The sequence below is a fragment of the Vulpes lagopus genome, chromosome 11 (genome assembly GCF_018345385.1).
Source record: "Vulpes lagopus strain Blue_001 chromosome 11, ASM1834538v1, whole genome shotgun sequence".
NCBI lineage: Eukaryota > Metazoa > Chordata > Mammalia > Carnivora > Canidae > Vulpes > Vulpes lagopus.
In genome coordinates this window covers 43,378,080-43,396,260 of record NC_054834.1, presented here as the reverse complement: position 1 = coordinate 43,396,260, position 18,181 = coordinate 43,378,080, and the positions used below count along the sequence as shown (strand labels likewise).

The 18,181-nt window shown below is 41.9% G+C and overlaps 2 protein-coding genes across 4 annotated transcripts in view; one reads left to right on the top strand and one right to left on the bottom strand.

Moving 5' to 3' along the window:
- RO60 (Ro60, Y RNA binding protein) overlaps positions 1-10,836 on the bottom strand; it is a 28,262-nt gene extending 17,426 nt beyond the window's left edge. Inside the window, exon 1 of the mRNA XM_041773840.1 lies at positions 10,647-10,836. The gene's annotated coding sequence lies outside the window, so the exon portion shown is untranslated. The remainder of the gene's footprint in view (positions 1-10,646) is intronic.
- Positions 10,837-11,037: 201 nt separating this feature from the next.
- UCHL5 (ubiquitin C-terminal hydrolase L5) overlaps positions 11,038-18,181 on the top strand; it is a 46,745-nt gene continuing 39,601 nt past the window's right edge. For 2 of the 3 annotated variants that reach the window (XM_041773843.1, XM_041773842.1), the window contains exon 1: positions 11,038-11,228. In XM_041773843.1, coding sequence (XP_041629777.1) covers positions 11,153-11,228 — 76 coding nt within the window. In that variant the 5' untranslated portion in view covers positions 11,038-11,152. The remainder of the gene's footprint in view (positions 11,229-18,181) is intronic. The other variant, XM_041773845.1, reaches the window with a different exon arrangement.

The following is an 18,181-nucleotide window of genomic DNA, read 5'->3' as shown; positions in this document are numbered from 1 at the left end:
ATTACAAAAAGGAAAACATTTAATAATCTATATTTTAAAATGTTATAAAACCTTTATTTTTTTTTTTTAAGATTTAATTAGAGAGACTGAGCACGTACATGCGCATGGGCACTCTTTTTTTTTTTTCTTTTTAAGGTTTTATTTATTTATTCATGAGAGACACAGAGAGAAAGAGGCAGAGATACAGACAGAGGGAGAATTAGGCTCCATGCAGGGAGCCTGACATGGGATTGATCCTGGGTCTCCAGGATCACACCCTGGGCCGAAGGCGGCGCTAAACCCCTGAGCCATCTGGGCTGCCCCTATGGGCACTCTTGCAGGAGATAGGCAGAGGGAGAAACAGACTCTGAGCTAAGGGCTCGATCCCAGGACACTGAGATCATGACCTCAGCCAAAGTCAGATGCTTAACTGAATGAGCCACCCAGGTGCCCCTGTTACAAAATCTCTTAACTTGAAAGTATTTTTTAAGCTTGTTAAATGGTAGTATGATAACCAGAACCAACAACTAGAAGGTTATTACATTTTTAAGGCATAGTTGGTTGCTTCAGAGACTAGGCAGGTAGCTCAGCATGGGGTCTGGAGGCCCAGAGAGAATAAAAGGAGTAGGGAGGGCAGCTATGGTAGCTGAGGCTCAAAAAGATCTTAGTCTCTTTACTCCCAGAATAACTGTGTACACAGTTTTGGTCGGGTATCTAATATTCATCCCTTCCCTCCCCTTTTTCCCTAGCAATAAAGTCCTTCAGGGAAGGCTAGACCTTTCTCCAGCCCAAAGGGATGATTTTTCGTTTCTCTAAGCCAGCTTTCAAACTCTGTGTGTATCAGAATTCTTGAATTGCTAGTTAAAACACTGAATGGTGGGCTCCATTCACCATCCCTAAAGTTTCTTTTTAAAATTCAGTATGTCTGGAGTGAGGCCTGCGTATATGTACTTATCACAAGTGTCCAGGTGATGCTCTCATTTCTTTTGCCGCGTGACAAGGACCCTAATGTGGGACTCGATCCTAAGACCCAGGGATCACAACCTGAGCCAAAGGCAGAAGCCCAACCACTGTGCCATCCAGGTGCCCCTGCAGAGAATACTTCTGAGGTTTTCTTTACTCTTAAAAGTGGGACTGGGCTCTTAAAAAAGAATGCTCCCTGTTCTACCTCCAGACATTCAATTACAAGTCATGCCTGGAGTGGTGGGCTTGAGTCATGCAGGAATCAGTTTAAGAAGACACACTAATTTATAAGGATGGTAGAACTGGAAAAAAAAAAATTAGAAAGAATCTGGATCCTTGGTATCATTCAGCTACCTGGAAGTGCCTTACTTACAAATTTCATAACATATAATAAATGCTTCTTTATTGTTTAAGTCATTTATAATTTATGTGCTCTTGTAACAACCTGTACTTTTCACCATCATCTCTAAAACTACTAGAACTGGCTGTGTGGCAACAATATCCCTTTTTATCCTCTTATTGGAGGAGCCACAACTGTTCACTACTGTATCAGTTCACCGCTACTCTTACTATAGTATTGCTGCTTATCCAGGTGCCCCAAGTGTCCTGCCTATACCATCAGAGTGCAGCAGGCTTCCCTCAATGGCAAACAAAACAAACAACACAATCAACAACAAGAAAAAAATCCTTAACCAGCATTTACTGCATATAATGTGTAAGAAATTAAAGAGACTCCTGTTCAATTTTTTTTCAAAAAAAAAAAAAAAAAAAAAAAAGGTTTTTCCTACCCTTGGAGAAACCACATTCTATTTGGTGAGGTAGAAATATATACATAATACAAAGCAAACTGTAACTAAGTGCTCTAATAAAAAAGTACTGTGAATCAGCAGAGAATAAAATAATGCTGTCTCAATAATGCAAGAAGACTTGTGCAGAGAAGGCAAAATGTAAAACTAGTATATTACGTTTGGGAAGGGGAATGTATTCCAGAAAGGGATTTCTGAAATCTTGCTGTCTTTAGATTTTAGAAAAAGAACTAAGTATATGGCATAGCTGTGAAGAAATGTTGACAGATAAGACAGTAACAGAGCAACACAAGGTAAAAGAAATTTTGTTTTGATGATGATAAAAGCTTGAGGCTGTTTATGTATTGTAGAGAAGCCTTAATATGGAATCTTGGTGAATATTAATAATTAAGAGTTAAGGAGAAGGGTGCCTGGATGGCTCAGCTGGTTGGGTGTCTGCCTTCGGTTCAGGTCATGATCTTTGGGCCCTTGGATGGAGCCCTACATTGGGCTTCCTGCTCAGCATAGAGTCTGCTCCCCCAATCCCGCCCTCAAAAATAAATACAATCTTAAAAAAAAGAGTAGGGAGAAAAGGGCCATTTCAAGGAGAAAAGAGAAGGAGGGGTACAGAGCAAACCAGGAATAGTAGTATCATGGGCCACAGGGAAGAGAATTTCAAGGAGTCAATGGTTGGTAATATCAAATACTCAGAGACAAAGTAAAATAATGCAGAAAAATGACCACTAGATTTAACAGAAGTGATGAGGAAAGGCAATTGTAGTAGAGTTCTGCAAGAAAGAGCCTGATAACAGTGAGATTAGGAGTATGCAATGAGGGAAACTTCACAGGTGACTACTACTCTTTGTTACCAAAAGGGATGGAATCAGAGTGTGTGAGAACAAGAAGAAAAATCTTTTTACCTTTCTAGATGAGAGGACACTGAGAGTTTGAGGTTGAATGGTTCAATCTGGAGAGTGTAAGATAATAGAGAAAGGATATAACTGAGGGATGAGGTTCCTAAAAGTGGAACAGAATGAGCTTTAAAGCATCCACATTGAGACTGACCTATTGACAGCAAAAGAGATATCTCCTTCACTAAGTGTGAAGATGGGTTTGAGAAAAGAGAATAAGGAAATTGAGGAGGTTCCCAATGTGGGAAGTTTGGTAGGCAAGGGAGCAATGAGGATGGGTCTCATAAAGGGCAACACAAAATGGTGTGGGGATAAATGCATGGGAGAATGGAGAGCCTCACATTTTGATATGACTGGAGGGGAGCAGTGCTTTGAATTGTGTTGGAAATAATCAGCGTGATATTTCAAATAAAGCTCTGGTATAAAGTAGCTTATATTAGGGCAGGCTTAAGTGTAATGATCATATTATATTAGTCATTAGGGACTGATTTATAGTTACCAGTGCAGTATTGGCTGAAACTCCTAGTGCAACAGGTGATGCTTCTGCTAATTATTCTCTGCCACCTTTCAATATGGCTTTTATCTGCTTTTCAATCCAAAAAACTTTGAGAATAACAGGTTTCTCAAAGACTGACACTTTAACTGCTAATTCCAGTGGAAAATTTTCTATTTTACCTTTATACGGCATTTGACATTGCTAGCTTCATCTTTAAGCTTTTATAAAAATACCCTTGGATGGTACTTTAACCTGGCTATTCCTGCTTATTAGTTATATTTGTTAGACGAATAATACTGAAATGATACTCAATATTATGCTAAAACAGCAGCTTTCCTGAACCAAACCCCAAGAAGTATGATCTAAAGGTTCCAATCCAAATCTCAAAATTCCCTCCCCTCCAAGTTCTTTCCCTTGTAATTATTCCATGTGAGCATGTCTAGCTAATATTAGTTCCCTTAAGAGCAGGGACCTAACCTTAGTTGTATTACCTTTCCTCTGAACCTAGAATACCACTTTTAAGAATAAGTAGTATTAAAATCATTTTCTGAATCATCTAAGAATGATGTGTGACTTTTTTTTCCTGTAATACATTTATTTTGAAAATAAGAATGCGTGCAATTAAAAAAAAGTAATTCAAGCCTTTAAGATAAATTCTGAAAATCAGAAAAAAAATGTACTATATGCAGGTAATGGATATACAATCAAGAAAAGTTGAATGTGAAAAAGTTACAAAGAGGAAGTAATGAGTAGGCAGTAAAAATGTCTTCTAGAACAGTATCTCTTTGTAAGGTTTTCTAATATATTTAATGTTACATATTCAAGTATCTTTTTCAAGTATCTTTTGTTGAGCGAGCAGCAAAATGAACTTTTAAATCTAGGGTGGATACTTAAGAGAAATTCCTAAATGTAATCCTTATTATAAGAAATATAGTTACTTATTCATTACCTCTTCAAAGGAATCTTACCCTTCCATATGTTAATGACAACCAGAAAGGCAAACCTTTTCAACACTTCTGCAGGAAAAAATCCTCAGCTTTTCACATGCTTCTGTGACTCATCTTTCCAGGATGCAACATAGGACAGTGGAACAGATCACACAAATGGCCCCTCTCTACTTGTCTGTGCAAATTTACCAGAATCAAATTTTTAGAGTGAAATATGAAAAGTGGAATGGCAGCAGTTCTAAGTAATCCTCCTTGTCCCTGAGTGCTGAATTATAAATTAGCTTTAAAATTGGCTGGGTGATAAGAGAGGGGTATAATAAAGAATATCTCGTTTTTGTCCAGGTTTCTGGGCAGAGCTTCAAAAATCCTTGGAATTTCCAGATTGATAGGAGTCTCTTTGTTATGCTAATGTGGCAATTCATTCTGGGCTTCTGGATGGGGGCTGGTCACCGGAAAGACTAATCATTTGATTAGAGGGTTGAAATTTGGGGCCAGATCAAACTCCCAGGAGGGGTGTAAGGCTCAAGACTGGGCTCAACCACACAATCACCCAATCGTAATCCATAATGCCTCATAATAAAATCCCAAATACAAACTCTGAACATCAATTTCAGTGAAGCTTCCTAACCAGTGAACAAACGTGCTGGGAGTATGAACTGCCAGGATTCCACACAGAGGGTATCCCTCTCCTGCCTCTAGAGTTTGGCCTCTATGTGCCTTCCATTTGGCTGTTCTGAGTCATATATCCTTTATATTAAAACCATAATCATAAGGATAATGCTTTTAGTGAGTTATATGAGTCATTCTAGTGAATTATCGAGGAGGTTATGGGAAGACGTGAATTTGTAGGTGGTTGCATTGACTAGGAACCCTACTTGGGGCTGGTGTCTGAAGTAAGGGCAGTCTTTTGGGGATGTGCCCTTTAACTTGTGGGATCTGAAGCTAACTCTGAAACTGAACTGAATTGGAGGACACTCAGTCTGTGTCAGAGAACTGATCTCAGAACACACACTAAAGGCAAAAGTGACAAAAGAAAATAAAGATCAACTGGACTTCATCAAAACTTAAAACTTGTGTTTCAAAGGATACCACCAAGAATGTGAAAAGAGATCCCATGGAATGGGAGAAAATACTTGCAAATCATACCTTAAGAAACTTATATTTAGAATACATAAAAAAACTCATAACTCAATAATAAAATAATAACCCAATTAAAAAATAGGCAAAGCATCTTAGTAGGCACTTCTTCAAAGACATACAAATGGCCAATAAATACATAAAAAGATGCTATCAGTACTCATTGATGTGGAGAACGAAGGCGAAAGAAATATAGGAAAAAATTAAATTTCCTTCGCAGCCCAATGACAAATACTTGGGATAGGCAGAGTGAACTTCCTCCAAGAGCTTAGTTAGTTATTAGCTGCCTCAATGTTAATACTTTGCTAGAGGCAAAAGGCAGCCTAAGCTTGACAAGTCCAACCTCCAGGATCCTGTAAAAATCCCTTTGGAATCTTCCTTTATCTCTACCCTTCCCCCCAAGATATATGTTAGCAGTCATCCTCCAAGCATATGGGCCCCGATATACATCTTAGACTCATCTAAGATTTTATTAGACAACAATAAATGACCTTTCCTAACGACAGCTAACCTCTCAATGCCCTCTAGAAACCCTGCTTTCAAATTCCGTAGAGACTTACTCTCAGGTCGCCTGGGTGGCTCAGGGCATGATCCCGGTTGGGGCATGGAGGCCCACAATGGGCTCCCACTGAGAAGCCTGCTTCTCCCTCTATGTCTCTGCTTCTCTCTGTGTCTCTCAGGAATAAATAAATAAAAATCTTTATAAAAAAATAAAAATAAAATATAAAAGGTTAAGAAAAAAAAAGAGAGACTTACTCTCTCCCTAACCCCCTCTCAACTTGAAAGTATACAATCAGCCACTCTTCACAATCCCAGTGCAGTTCTTTGAGCCCATGGGTCCTGTCCCTGTGTTTTAATAAACATCATCCTTTCTGCACTTAAGACACCTCAAGAATTCTTTCTTGACTGTTTCTGAACCCCAACATTTTACACCACTCATCAGTGAAATGCAAATCAAAACTGACTTGAGATGCCACTTCACACTCATTAGGATGGCAACAATCAAAATGACAATGTAAGTGTTGGTGAAGATCTGGAGAAATCAGAAGCCTCATACACTGCTGGTGGCAATGCAAAATGATGATCATATGGAACTCTAACCTTTTGAAGAACTGCCAGACCGTTCTCCAAAGTGGTAAGTGTGGAGGCCGAGAAAATTAAGGCCATTCCACTTTGAGTTCAGCATTATCACAAATGCAGCCATCCCAGGCCCCTGTGAATAAGAGCTGAACTTTACCTTACTTCAGTTACAGGAAGAAAACAGCTTGCAGCTAAATGTCCTAGGAAGCCCCTATTAGAATAAGAATAGAGCCCAAAGCCAAGGGCAGGAAGCCCCTATTAGAATGAGAACAGGAGCCCAAGCCAAGGGCAGGAAGGCCCTATTAGAATAAGAACAGAGCTCAACAGCCTTGAAAGCCCCACATGAAAATGTAAACAGAACTTGAGAAATTCCTCCACCCCTTCTGAAGATCCCCTAGACCAGCCTATAAATACTAAACTGAAACCCACCTCGGGGTCCAAGTCCCTGCTCCACTGTGTCGGGTATACTTGGACCCAAGCTGGAGCTTGTAAATAAACCCTCCTGTATTTGCATTGGTGCTGGCTCCTTGGTGGTTTCTCGGATTCGCAATCTTGGGCACAACAATAAGGGTTTCTTTTTGGGGTGGTGAAAAATGTTCTGAAATTAGATGGTGGTGATGGTTACACTGAGATAGGGAAACTGAAGGGACTCCAAGAAGAACTGGTTTTTTTTTTTGCTCTTTTTCCTGCATCTACTCTTGCTAGGACCTGCACCCCCCTTACACTTGTGTTGCCTTATACTTAGTACAAATAATGTATGCCCTTCTTGTAAGGGTCTAGAAGTTAATGATTTCTTTGGAGTTTTCCAGTACAATCGATAGAAGTGACAGGGCAAGGTTGTCATGTACATTTTGCAGACCATTGACTTCAGACACTCTGATGCCAAGCCTCCTGGCTTCAGAGCATAAGTGAATTAGGAGGACACCTGAGCAGCACTCATCCCTGTTTTGATCAATTTCTGGATGCTTGAGAAGACCTGTACACCAGATCACAATCCTCATTACATCACATCACAAACCCCACATCCCAAGCAAAAACTGAGATTTGAGTTTTTTGTTTGATTTCTATCCTTTGTAAAGCCATGGACCCTCTTGGCTGGTCCTGTAGAACTCCATTTGGGTCCATGGACCCAGTCTGCTACATCAACACAAGTCTCTGAATATACTAAAATTCACTGTTATGGCATACTTTAAAATAGTGAATTTCAAGTCACACAAATTCTATCTCAAAAATCTGTGACTAAAAAATGAAAACTAAAGGTTGACTTACTAAAACATCTGGGAAGTTATTTAAATAAATATTCAAATGATATTTAACTCTGTATTTTTTATATTTGTCTTTAGAAAGCAATTTGAGATACACACAAGACATAAACAGGACCTTAATTTCCTCTTTCCCCAACTCCCATCATCTCCCTCCTCAAGGCATTAAGCTCCATTGTCAGTGATTTTAAGAAGGCAGTTGGGGTGAGGTCAGAGCCTGGTCGTCAATTAATCCACTCCTGAATAATGGAGTGTTGTAAATCCAGATTAACAATACAAAGATAGTTATTTCTTTGGGTTGTCCTGTCCTATCCAGCATTCTTAAAGCACACCACTCCAAAGACTTTAACATAACTAAAGTTGTTTCAAACTTCCATAAATTAAAATATAGGGAATATATTTTTTTTAAGATTTATTTATGCATGAGAGATACACAGATAGAGAGGCAGAGACACAGGCAGAGGGAGAAGCAGGGCCCCTGCAGGGAGCCCTTTTTTGGACTCCATCCCAGGAATCCACAATCATGACCTGAGCCAAAGGCAGACCCTCAACCACTGAGTCCCTCAGGTGCCCCAAAATTTAGGGCAAGAATTAAACAGATCATAGTATTTTTACAGATATGGCCATAATTTGAAATTGGTTGTGGCCATTTTATATATATTGCCCACTTCTCTGTTAATATTAAATGCAAAATCAATGAACAATAGTAATTATTTTTGAACACTAGTAATTAATACACAATACTTCTTTCTGTTTTGTGTTCATTAGAAAAACACTCAGTTATCTTTTAATAGTATACTAATGTTAGTTTTGAGTTCCTGTTTCTCTTTAACATACACATTTGAGTATCTTTCCAAAGTCTCTTGATCATTTCTTATTTGAAAATGTTCTCATCCCAAGAGGTCAAACAAGTTTTACAGCTTAATCCTTTTTAAATGAAGTCAAAGCTGACATAAGGGACACCTGGGTGGCTCAGCGGTTAAGCATCTGCCTTTGGCTCAGGGCGTGATCCCTGGTCTGGGATGGAGTCCCGCGCCAGGCTCCTTGCAGTTAAGCCTGCTTCTCCCTCTGCCTGTGTATATGCCCTTCTCCCTGTGTCTCTCATGAGTAAATTAAATTTAAAAAACAAAAAACAAAGCTGACATACCTCTAGGAGAGTGCCAGACAATCTAAAAGACACAATACTCTAAAAACTGGGGCCACAAATTCATACTGTATCATTCAGACTGGTAGTATACCTGAGTTGATCAAATCAAATGAGATGCAATAAAAAGTGGTGAGGAATTGTGGCAAACATGACAGCATTCCATCCTTAAGGCATGTACTTTCAGCCAACTGGTAGCCATGCAAGTATGGACCTTGTATTATCAAACCTTCTCATTTTTCTCAAAGACCCAGAAATCTGGCTTTGTTTTAAAGATTTTATTTGTTTAAATCATGAGAGACACACAGAGAGAGGCAGAGACACAGGCAGAGGGAGAAGGAGGCTTCCTGCAGGGAGCCTGATGTGGGACTGGATCCCAGGACCCAGGGATCACGACCTGAGCCCAGGCAGATGCTCAACCACTGATCCACCCAGATGACCCAGAAATCTGGATTTTTATGTGAATTTAGCATAAATGAAGAAATTTTAACCCTCCTTTCTGGTTATTTCAAGGTTGTGTCAAGGGCTAAATTTTCAATAGGCACCATGTTAAGTTGGATATGAAATGAATGTTAGTTCTGAGTATTTATTCAGCACAGAAGACCCTTTAAGTTCATGGCAATATTACAGATCAAAATATACCACAAATGATCACAAACAGCTTTGGGCTCCAATGACAGTCATTTTAGCTATGGTTCATTAAGGAAATACAGCTAGACTCCTCTGCCTCACAAACTTTTCCATTTTAGTCTGCTCAGGAACAGCTAATGAACAGAAGTCCTTCCCCACCTCCTCTAACTCCCAGAGTCTCCTCTGTCTAATTCGACACCTCAAAGAAGTTTCAAATTAAAAGAAAAAAAAAAAAATCAAACACTTGATACAAACTTTCATTTCTACTCCATAATACAGCCATGCCCCCCCCCCCTTTTTTTCTTTAAGTAGTTTGTAAACCCAATGTGGGGCTCGAACTCACAATCCGGAGGTCAGCAGTTGCACGCTCTACCGACTGAGCCAGCCGGGCGCCCCACAGCCATGCTGGTTTTAATACAAAAACTGTGCTGTTGTTTCCCTCGGTAATTATTTGTCACTTTTATGTGTGGCTTCCCATAATCCGCAACACAGTGCTCGCTACCCTCCGAGGCACCGGTCACCGGTGCGCGAAGCGCGGATCCAGTCATCTTTTCTGGACTCGGAAGGCCCTTCTTGGAACGCAGAGCTTCCAAGGAGCGGTGGTGCCGAAACACACACGCGCTGCTCAAGACTTCAATCTCAACACTTAGCCTGCTGCAAAAGCCTGCTGAATGAGGGCGACGTCACGGTTTAGCGAAAATAGGCATTTTTTTTTTTTTGCCGAACTCCCCATTTAATCTTAGAAACACGACCAAGGTTTTTAGAGTAATACGCTACGTTTCCTCGACCTCGGTCGCTGCGGCATCGCATCCCCTTACACTTGTCGATCACCCCCGCGGACTGCAGGGCAGGCCTTTCTCCCCTCCCCGGGTCGTTCCCTCCAGGATAAATTCGCCTTCTGTCTTCCCACAAAGATCCCTCTCCCCAATCCCCAGATCCGGGGCGACGCCTCTCGGCGCAGAAGCCGCGCGAGGAGGAGAAGGAAGAGGAGGAGTAAAAGCCCGAGCAGGGCCTCCCGACGCCGGCCTGCGGGAAGCCATGGAAGCCCGGGGGGGAGCGGCCCGGGGTTTGGGAAGGGCCCGCCCTCGGGGCGCCCGAGCCCAGCCCCGCGAGGCTGTGCCCGCAGCGGGGCTCGTTCCGCTCTCCGGCGAGGCCCGGCCGCGGAGGCTCCATCGAGGGTGCTTCGGCCAAGCGCCTGCCCCGGCCTCAGGCGCCGGGATGCGGGGTGAGCGGATCCGCCAAATCCTGCGCGAGCCCGGGGACGCTCAGACCGCACAAAGGGGCCCCGGTCGGCCTCCCGCAGTTTCCTCACCTGTGCCTGGCGGCCCTCCGAACCGCAGCGCCACCGGGTGAAGCCCCGCGCGGTGCGGGGAGGCGACGGGAAGATGCCGCAGCAGCCCCCGGCCGGTCACAGCCCCGCCGCCGCCGCCGCCGCAGCCGGGGACTCCAGGCTGGGCTCCCGGGAACGAGCCCCGCCCCTTCCCCGGGGCCCCGCCCCCGCCCCCGACTGGCCAGGATCCCGGATGTGGCCTCCTCCGGCGCCCGAATCCCCGCCCTTTCTTCATAGGCCCCGCCCCTTCCGACTCCGCTACGGGTCCCGCACGGCCCAGGCCGAGTTCCGCCGTCCCTGGGTGGCTAGAGCGTCCTCCTGCGCTCCGTCGCGCTGCAGGTGACGGCGCCCGGAGGCTGTCGGGAAGTAGGCGGGGTGACGTGGGGTTGACGAGCTCGGCGGCGGGTTTGCCGAGATCAGTGGCGGCGGCAGCTGGTGCGGGGGGCGGCCGCGGCCTGAGGCGGAGCGGGCGGTGTGTGGCCGGGGCCATGACGGGCAATGCCGGGGAGTGGTGCCTCATGGAGAGCGACCCCGGGGTCTTCACCGAGCTCATTAAAGGATTCGGTGAGAGCCAGGGGGGCCGTCCCGGGCCGGGGGTCACGGGAGGAGGCCCAGGCCGGACACGGAGTGGTTCTCGGCGGCCACCGCCGCGCCGCGTCGCGTCTGACGGGAGGCGAGTCCGGCAGCCTGGATCGCGCAGGGCTCTCGGCCGCTCCTCCGCCCCGGGCACTGGCGTTTCCGCAGGGATCGGAGCCACAGGACGGGGGCGGGGGTCGTAGGTGTCCTGCGCGCTGTGGCGTCCGCTGGCCTCGGCGCTCAGCCACTTGTTCATTGACCTGAGCGCGCCCCCGCCGCGCCCCCGCCCCCGCGCGCGCAGACCTTCCCCTCTGCAGGGTCGCTCGCCTGGGAGCGTTCCCCGCGCCCGGCAGGTGAGCCTGGACGCCGGCTCTCAGGCCGTCAGCCCTGCGGGAAGAGCGAGGGTGTGCCTCCTCCTCCTCCTCCTCCTCCTCGGCGGCGGCGGCGGCGGCGGCGGGCGAGGCTGGTGACGCGCCCACAGCACCGCGTGTGTGAAGGGCTCCGCGGCGGTCGCGCACGCCGACCGCCCGGCGCTGACGAGCCACTTAGCTACTTCTTCCCCCCGCTCTCTCTCTCTCTCTTTTTTTTTTTTTTTTTTTTGACTTCCGGCAAAGTGTGGTTTCTTGAGCTAGTGCTCTAGACCAGAGGCCACATGCTTTCCTCAGTTTTCTTTTTTCTGGCCGTGTTCCCTGTCTCACATCCTAAATAGTCAGCATATTCGGCCTTTTTAGACACTTTATTGTCCTTCTTGTTCTCATCCTTTCTTTTGGGCAGTAGGTTTATTTCACGGCTGCATTTCTCCCAAGTATTATTAATTCTAGCTATTATGTTAAAACTTTTACTGGGGATTAAAAACTAAACGTTGGTAGAGATACTGTCAATTGCGCATAGCTGCATGCTAGGGATGTGATTTATCGAGTATAATATTGTTTGCCTACTGTATCTTCGGGCACCCTGGTAGGGCTGGGGAATTTTCAGGGTGAATAAACCATGACTGCTCTTCTAAAGATCCGACGAAGGAATACGGTGCGTTAATTGCTGTGCAAGAGGATGTGCAGAAACGTTAAGGGGACACAGGTCACGGAAGAGCACAGGCAGAGGGGAAAACGTACACAGTAACGTAAAGTATATGCAGTAGGAAACAGCAAAGTGACAAAAAAAAAAAACACATAATGTAACAGACGAGGAAATATTTCAATCTGAAGCTGAAAAGTAAACTGAGGCAAGATTGTATGCTGAGTTGTATAGTTTGGATTGCCCTGTCGTCACTGGGGACTTAGCTGTCAAAGATAATTGAATGCCGAAATGACATTTTTATAATTAGAAAAGGTTTATACCATGTGTGGTATGCGGGCTGGAGTGAAATGAAGGGAGAGAAGCTAGAAGTCTCTTAAAATGATTGGAGTCAGATGATGAACTTGACTTAAAGTAGTGGGTTAAAGAGGAGGAAGTAGTTGTAATAATTTTGCTTTATTTAAACCAGCAGGACAGCCCACTGACCGGATGTAGGGGGAAATGTGAAAATGCTCCAGGGTTTCTAGCCTGAGTGACTGGTGAAGCTTGATGAACAAGCTTGATAGACAAGAAAATGAGTTCCTTTTAGGATTTTTAGTTTGAGATGTCTGCAGGTTTAGCCATGAAATTTAACCTTTAACACCTTAACTCTTTTCACATTAATGTTAACTTTAAGAAACAGTGTACTAGGCAAGTTTGTTTTTCAGTCCTATATACATAGAAAACTTATAATTCAAAATGATTAAAAGTTGTACTAAAGAGGGTGATATGTAAATGCATTTTTTTGCACTGACACATATGGAAAGTGAAGCAATTGCTATTAATAGGTTGGCTTTATTAGCAGAAAAATGTTGCAAAAAGTTAAATGATACAAGTTGTATATCATCATCAGATACTTCAAAGAGAACATAAGTTTATTCCAATCATTTCCATTTTTTTCTTACACAATTCATGGATTTAAAAAGCTTTTTGAAGTTCATTTTTTAAAAAGTGCACAATCTTATTGTGTCATGAATGCTATTGTAAGTTTATTTTAAAAGTTTCTTCACTGGAGAGGAAATTACTTGTGGAGTCGATGAATATATAAATACATATTTTAGTGGAGTATAATCCATGGTAAAACAAAGTTCTTTTTTTTTTTTAAAGATTTATTTATTTGAGAGAGAGAACGAGAGAGCACTCACATGTGCACACCTGAGTGTGAGGAGGGGCAGAGGAGGAGAGAATCCTGAGTCCCTGCTGAGCACAGAGCCTGACTTGGGGATCAATCTCATGACTACGATATCACAACCTGAGATGAAACTGAGAGTTGGCCACTTAACTGGCTAAGCCACCCAGGCACCCCCCAAAACAAAGTTTTTATTAGGAAACTGATGGAACGGAACTTCTACTTTTAATTGCTGTGGTACACACATAATTCATAAATGCACTGAAATAAACTGTGATAGTCTACTGATTAAAAACAGAAGCTGTAAACTTATGTTTCCAGCCAAGATGGAATAACAGGGACTGCATTTACTTTTCGTACAACAAATCAATGACCCCCAACTTTCGTTTCAAGAAACTAGAAAAAGAATAGCAAATGAAACTTGAAGTAAGCAGATGAAAGGAAATAATAAAGATCAGAGTTGAAATTAGTGAAACAAAATAAGATAAAGAGATGGAAAAAATCAATAAAGTGGTGGAAAAAAATCAAGGAGACTAAAAGCTGATTTCTCAAAAATCAATGAAATGGATAAACTTCTAGTCAGAGTAATTAGAAAGAGGAGAGGAGAGGAGAGGAGAGGAGAGGGTGCCTGGCTGGCCCAGTTAGTAGAGCAAGTGACTCGATCCCTGGTTTGTAGGCTTGAAAATAAAATCTTAAAAAAAAAAAAAAAAAAAAACTAGAGGAGACACAAATGACCAATTTTAGAAGTAAAAGAGGGGATACCACTATAGATTTTATAGATTAAAAAGATAATAAGGGAATATTCTAAACATTATGCTAATAAATTTGACAACTTGGGTGAAATGTATGAATATCTTTAAAGATAAAAATTACCAAAGCTCATACTAGAAGAAATAGATAACCTCTATAGCCTTGTATTTATTGAATTGAAATTATAATTTAAAATCTTCCCACAATGAAAACTCTAGCCAAAATTGCTTCACTAGTAAGTTATTTCAAATACTTAAGGATTAACTAATACCAGTTCTACACAAAACTTTTCCTTAAAAAAAAAATGGAGAGGAAGAAGTATTTCCCATCTCATTCTGAGAGCCATCATTATCCTAACACCCAATCCAGACAAAGGCATTACAAGAAAAGGAAACTACAGACCTAACTCCATCATCAACATAAATGCAAAAATTCTAAACAAAATTTTAGCAAATGGACAATTAATATAGATCAATTAGTATAGGTTATAATAATCTGTAGGTTTTATACGTTATAATAATTAATATAGGTTAATATAAATCCCACTCAGTTATGAATTCATGGGAATTCAGTGTTTTAACATGTGAGATTCAATGTGGTTTACCATATTAACAAACTTAAAGAAAAACTACGATTACCTCAGTAGATACAAAAAGCATTTGATACAATCCAATATCTCTTAAGAAATATGTACTATTATATTTTACCCTGTTTACCAGCTAACAAGTTAGCCTGCACTATCTCATAAAGGATTGTATTATTTGACATATTGATAAAGAGATAAAGATCACTTCTTGGCCTTTTGGCTAAGATCAAGTGTAAAGAGATAAAGAATTGTATTACTCTTGGCACAGTAAGCAGCAGGAGATTCACGTTTGCATTGGTTCCTTTGTCTTCCTACAAGTCGACAGGAGTGGCAGTGGATCCAGGTGGATGTTGCTGCATGAATCTATGTCATAGCTAAGGAACCTGAGCTTAGGGAACTCCCAGTTTTATTAAAGAGGTCGCTGTTCAGTCTTTAGCTTTAGGAAGATCCAGTGGACAGCAAATATATCTTGCCTCTGCACCAGTAAAAGATACTATCTCTATCAAGTCTGTTTATTAAAATAACATCCTTGAAAAGATAGTCCAGAACTCTCAGAGGACAAGCAGAAACAGGAGAAACTCAGTGAAAATTGTCTCCCAACGTTATCCATTTGTTTTCTACACCAAATATACCTTTCCTTCAGCTACTCTGATTAATCTGACATTACTCACAGGACTGGCACCAGATCTGTTTAATTTATCTCTTACAGTGTTTACAACAGAAAGCAGTGGCTTTCTCCTTATATTTTTAAGTATTGACATTTCATCTTGGCTTAAGGCATTAGCTCAGGCATGGCTGGGTGTGTTAGTGATTGCATGGACTCCTCCTGGGCTTGCAAGGAAAAAGTCTTGCAGAATTCCATTATCCACAACTCTGCCCCGGGGTTGAGACAAATCTGAATGACTTTGGAGGCCAACATAGTTTTTCCTTGACATGAAAGTTTGTTATGACTTCTCTTGAGGTACGTGTTACTTTGTTTTGAGGAGAGAGGCAAGTTAATGCCTGGCTTTCACACAAGAAATACAAGTATACTTACGACGGTGCACCTGGTACCTACCCCTAGAAAGGAGTACTGCTTATAATTGTTGGGGTCCCCAAAATGGAACCCTCTCATTAGAGATACAAATTAACAGCTTTCCAACTTGAGGTTCCCAAATAGTTGCATCTAGTCCTTGTTTTTGGAGGGCTTACTGAGTGCCCACAATTCATTTTTTTCCTATTTGGTCACATCACTAAATAAATAACATGGAATGACATGGTTAGGGAAGATACCTGGGACTATTTTTTGTAGGAGGTACAAAGGCTGGGGCCATGCCTTTGCTTCTGGTAGACTTGGTGTGGTTAGGGGAATGACAGATTGTCAAAACTGTTGGAAGATAGCATTACATTTTAGGCACTGGCAACAGGGAGGGTCCTTCCCTGGGTATTTTTCTTTCTTTCTTTCTTTTATTTTATTTGTTTATTCATGAGAGACACACAGAAAGAGGCAGAGACCCAGGCAGAGGGAGAGGCAGGCTCCTCACAGGGGGACTCCATCCTCAGACTGGGGTCATACCCTGAGCCAAAGGTAGATGCTCAACCATGGAGCCACCCAGGCATCCCCCCCGGGTATTTTTCTTGGGGAGAAATGTTCCAAGTATATTTTTAAGAAAGTTAATTTTGAAATTAGTTCTGGAATAGAACTATTATGGAGCCACCAGTATCATAATACAACTATGTTTGTCAATACTTAAGTATTTCAAACATTTAAAATATATTCCTTTCACTTTGGAGCAGTGTTCTGGTTTGGATGACAGATTCTGTGCTCATCCTATTTAAGATGCAGTCCAGTTATCCATGAAAGTCATGAAAGTTTCTTTTTTTTCTTTCTTTTTTTTTTTTTTTTATGTATCCATGAAAGTTTCTGATGAGCAAAGATAGCAATGGTCTCTCCTACTTATTAACTTCCAGAAGGCTCTCCAGTGTACCTTTCGTATGCAAATTATGCACAGTGCATTGTCTTTGAATTATATATACTTGTTTCCTACTAGTTGTGAAGTTTTGTTTTTTTTTTTAACTCTATCCCCAATGTGGGGCTGGAACTCAGGACCCTAGATCAGGAGTCACATGTTCTACTGACTGAGCTAGCCAGGAGCCCCCTGGGTGATATTCTTAAGTATTATGACAATAGTTTATTATTTTCTGTCTTTGCCAGGACCTAGTACCATAAAAGGTATTTGTAAAATAGCAGCATTTTGTTAACTTTTTAAAGCCTTCCCCCACCCTACCCCCATCTTTTTGGTTAATATATGTTAAGGAGTCTGCATTAAGGGATTCTTTATAATGTATACCTCACAAGGATTGTGTGGATTGGGTAAAGCAGGGAGTACCCTTGTTGTATACATAAGGAAAGTGAGGCTCAGACATTATGTTCTTGCTCATGGTTAAGCATTTTAAGGCGGTGCTGGGATTGGAACTTAGGTCTCTTGTGTACTGCTTCTCTTTCCTATTCCATGCATTATTTGAAATTGAGTTTATATAAGAGGGTTATTAGATATAGAATTTATATAAGGAGAGAGATAGTAAGAGTTGAATACTATGTTTTCCTTACACGAAGAGGTGTGTGTTTAGCATGAGGTTGTTTAAACAGGTGTCACCACTTGAAATTCTACCTCTGCAAAAGATTTTGGGACACTTTTGTTCAGATTTTTGTTGTTTTAGCATAATATGTACAATGTTTTAAGTTTGGCCTTTTTATAGTTGATTTCCAATAGCAATAACCAGTGTTAACAGATGCGTTAGTGTCCTTTTGTGCCCTTTTCAACACTCATAAATATAGATTCACACTTCAATCTATGTTTGAATCCTTAAGGCTTTTTCCTCCAACTTGCTACATGTGAATGCCTAGCAACATGTTTTCTTTTTTTTTTCTTTTTCTAGCAACATGTTTTCTACCACAAACAACCTAGTAACTCTCCCTTGTACATGTATCTTTAATACAAGAATCGGTACTTAATAGATATTTGCTGAATAGAGCAAATGGAGTCCTGGAGTGATATGAATGCCCAAAGTTATGTGGTTGGTTGACTCAACTTTTTTTTTTTTTTTTTTTTTTAGGTAGGCCAAAGGCTTCTCTAGCTTTTACTTGAAAATAATCTCAAATATTAAAAAGTGTCCAGACTTTGGAACCAGACGTCAGCCTTAATTTGTTTTTTTGGCATATACTAGCTGTAATGAATTTAGACAAGCCACTTGACATCGCTAAACTTCTTCTGTATAATACTTGCCTTGCAGTGATTAGGGAAAATGCATTTAAAGAACTTTACACATAGAAGGCACTGGTAAATATGGCTGTTTTTTGTATTATAACTGGTCATATAGCTAGTAAATGGAGAAGTCGGGATTCAAACCCTAGCATTTTTATAGCCAACATTTTGACCAGTG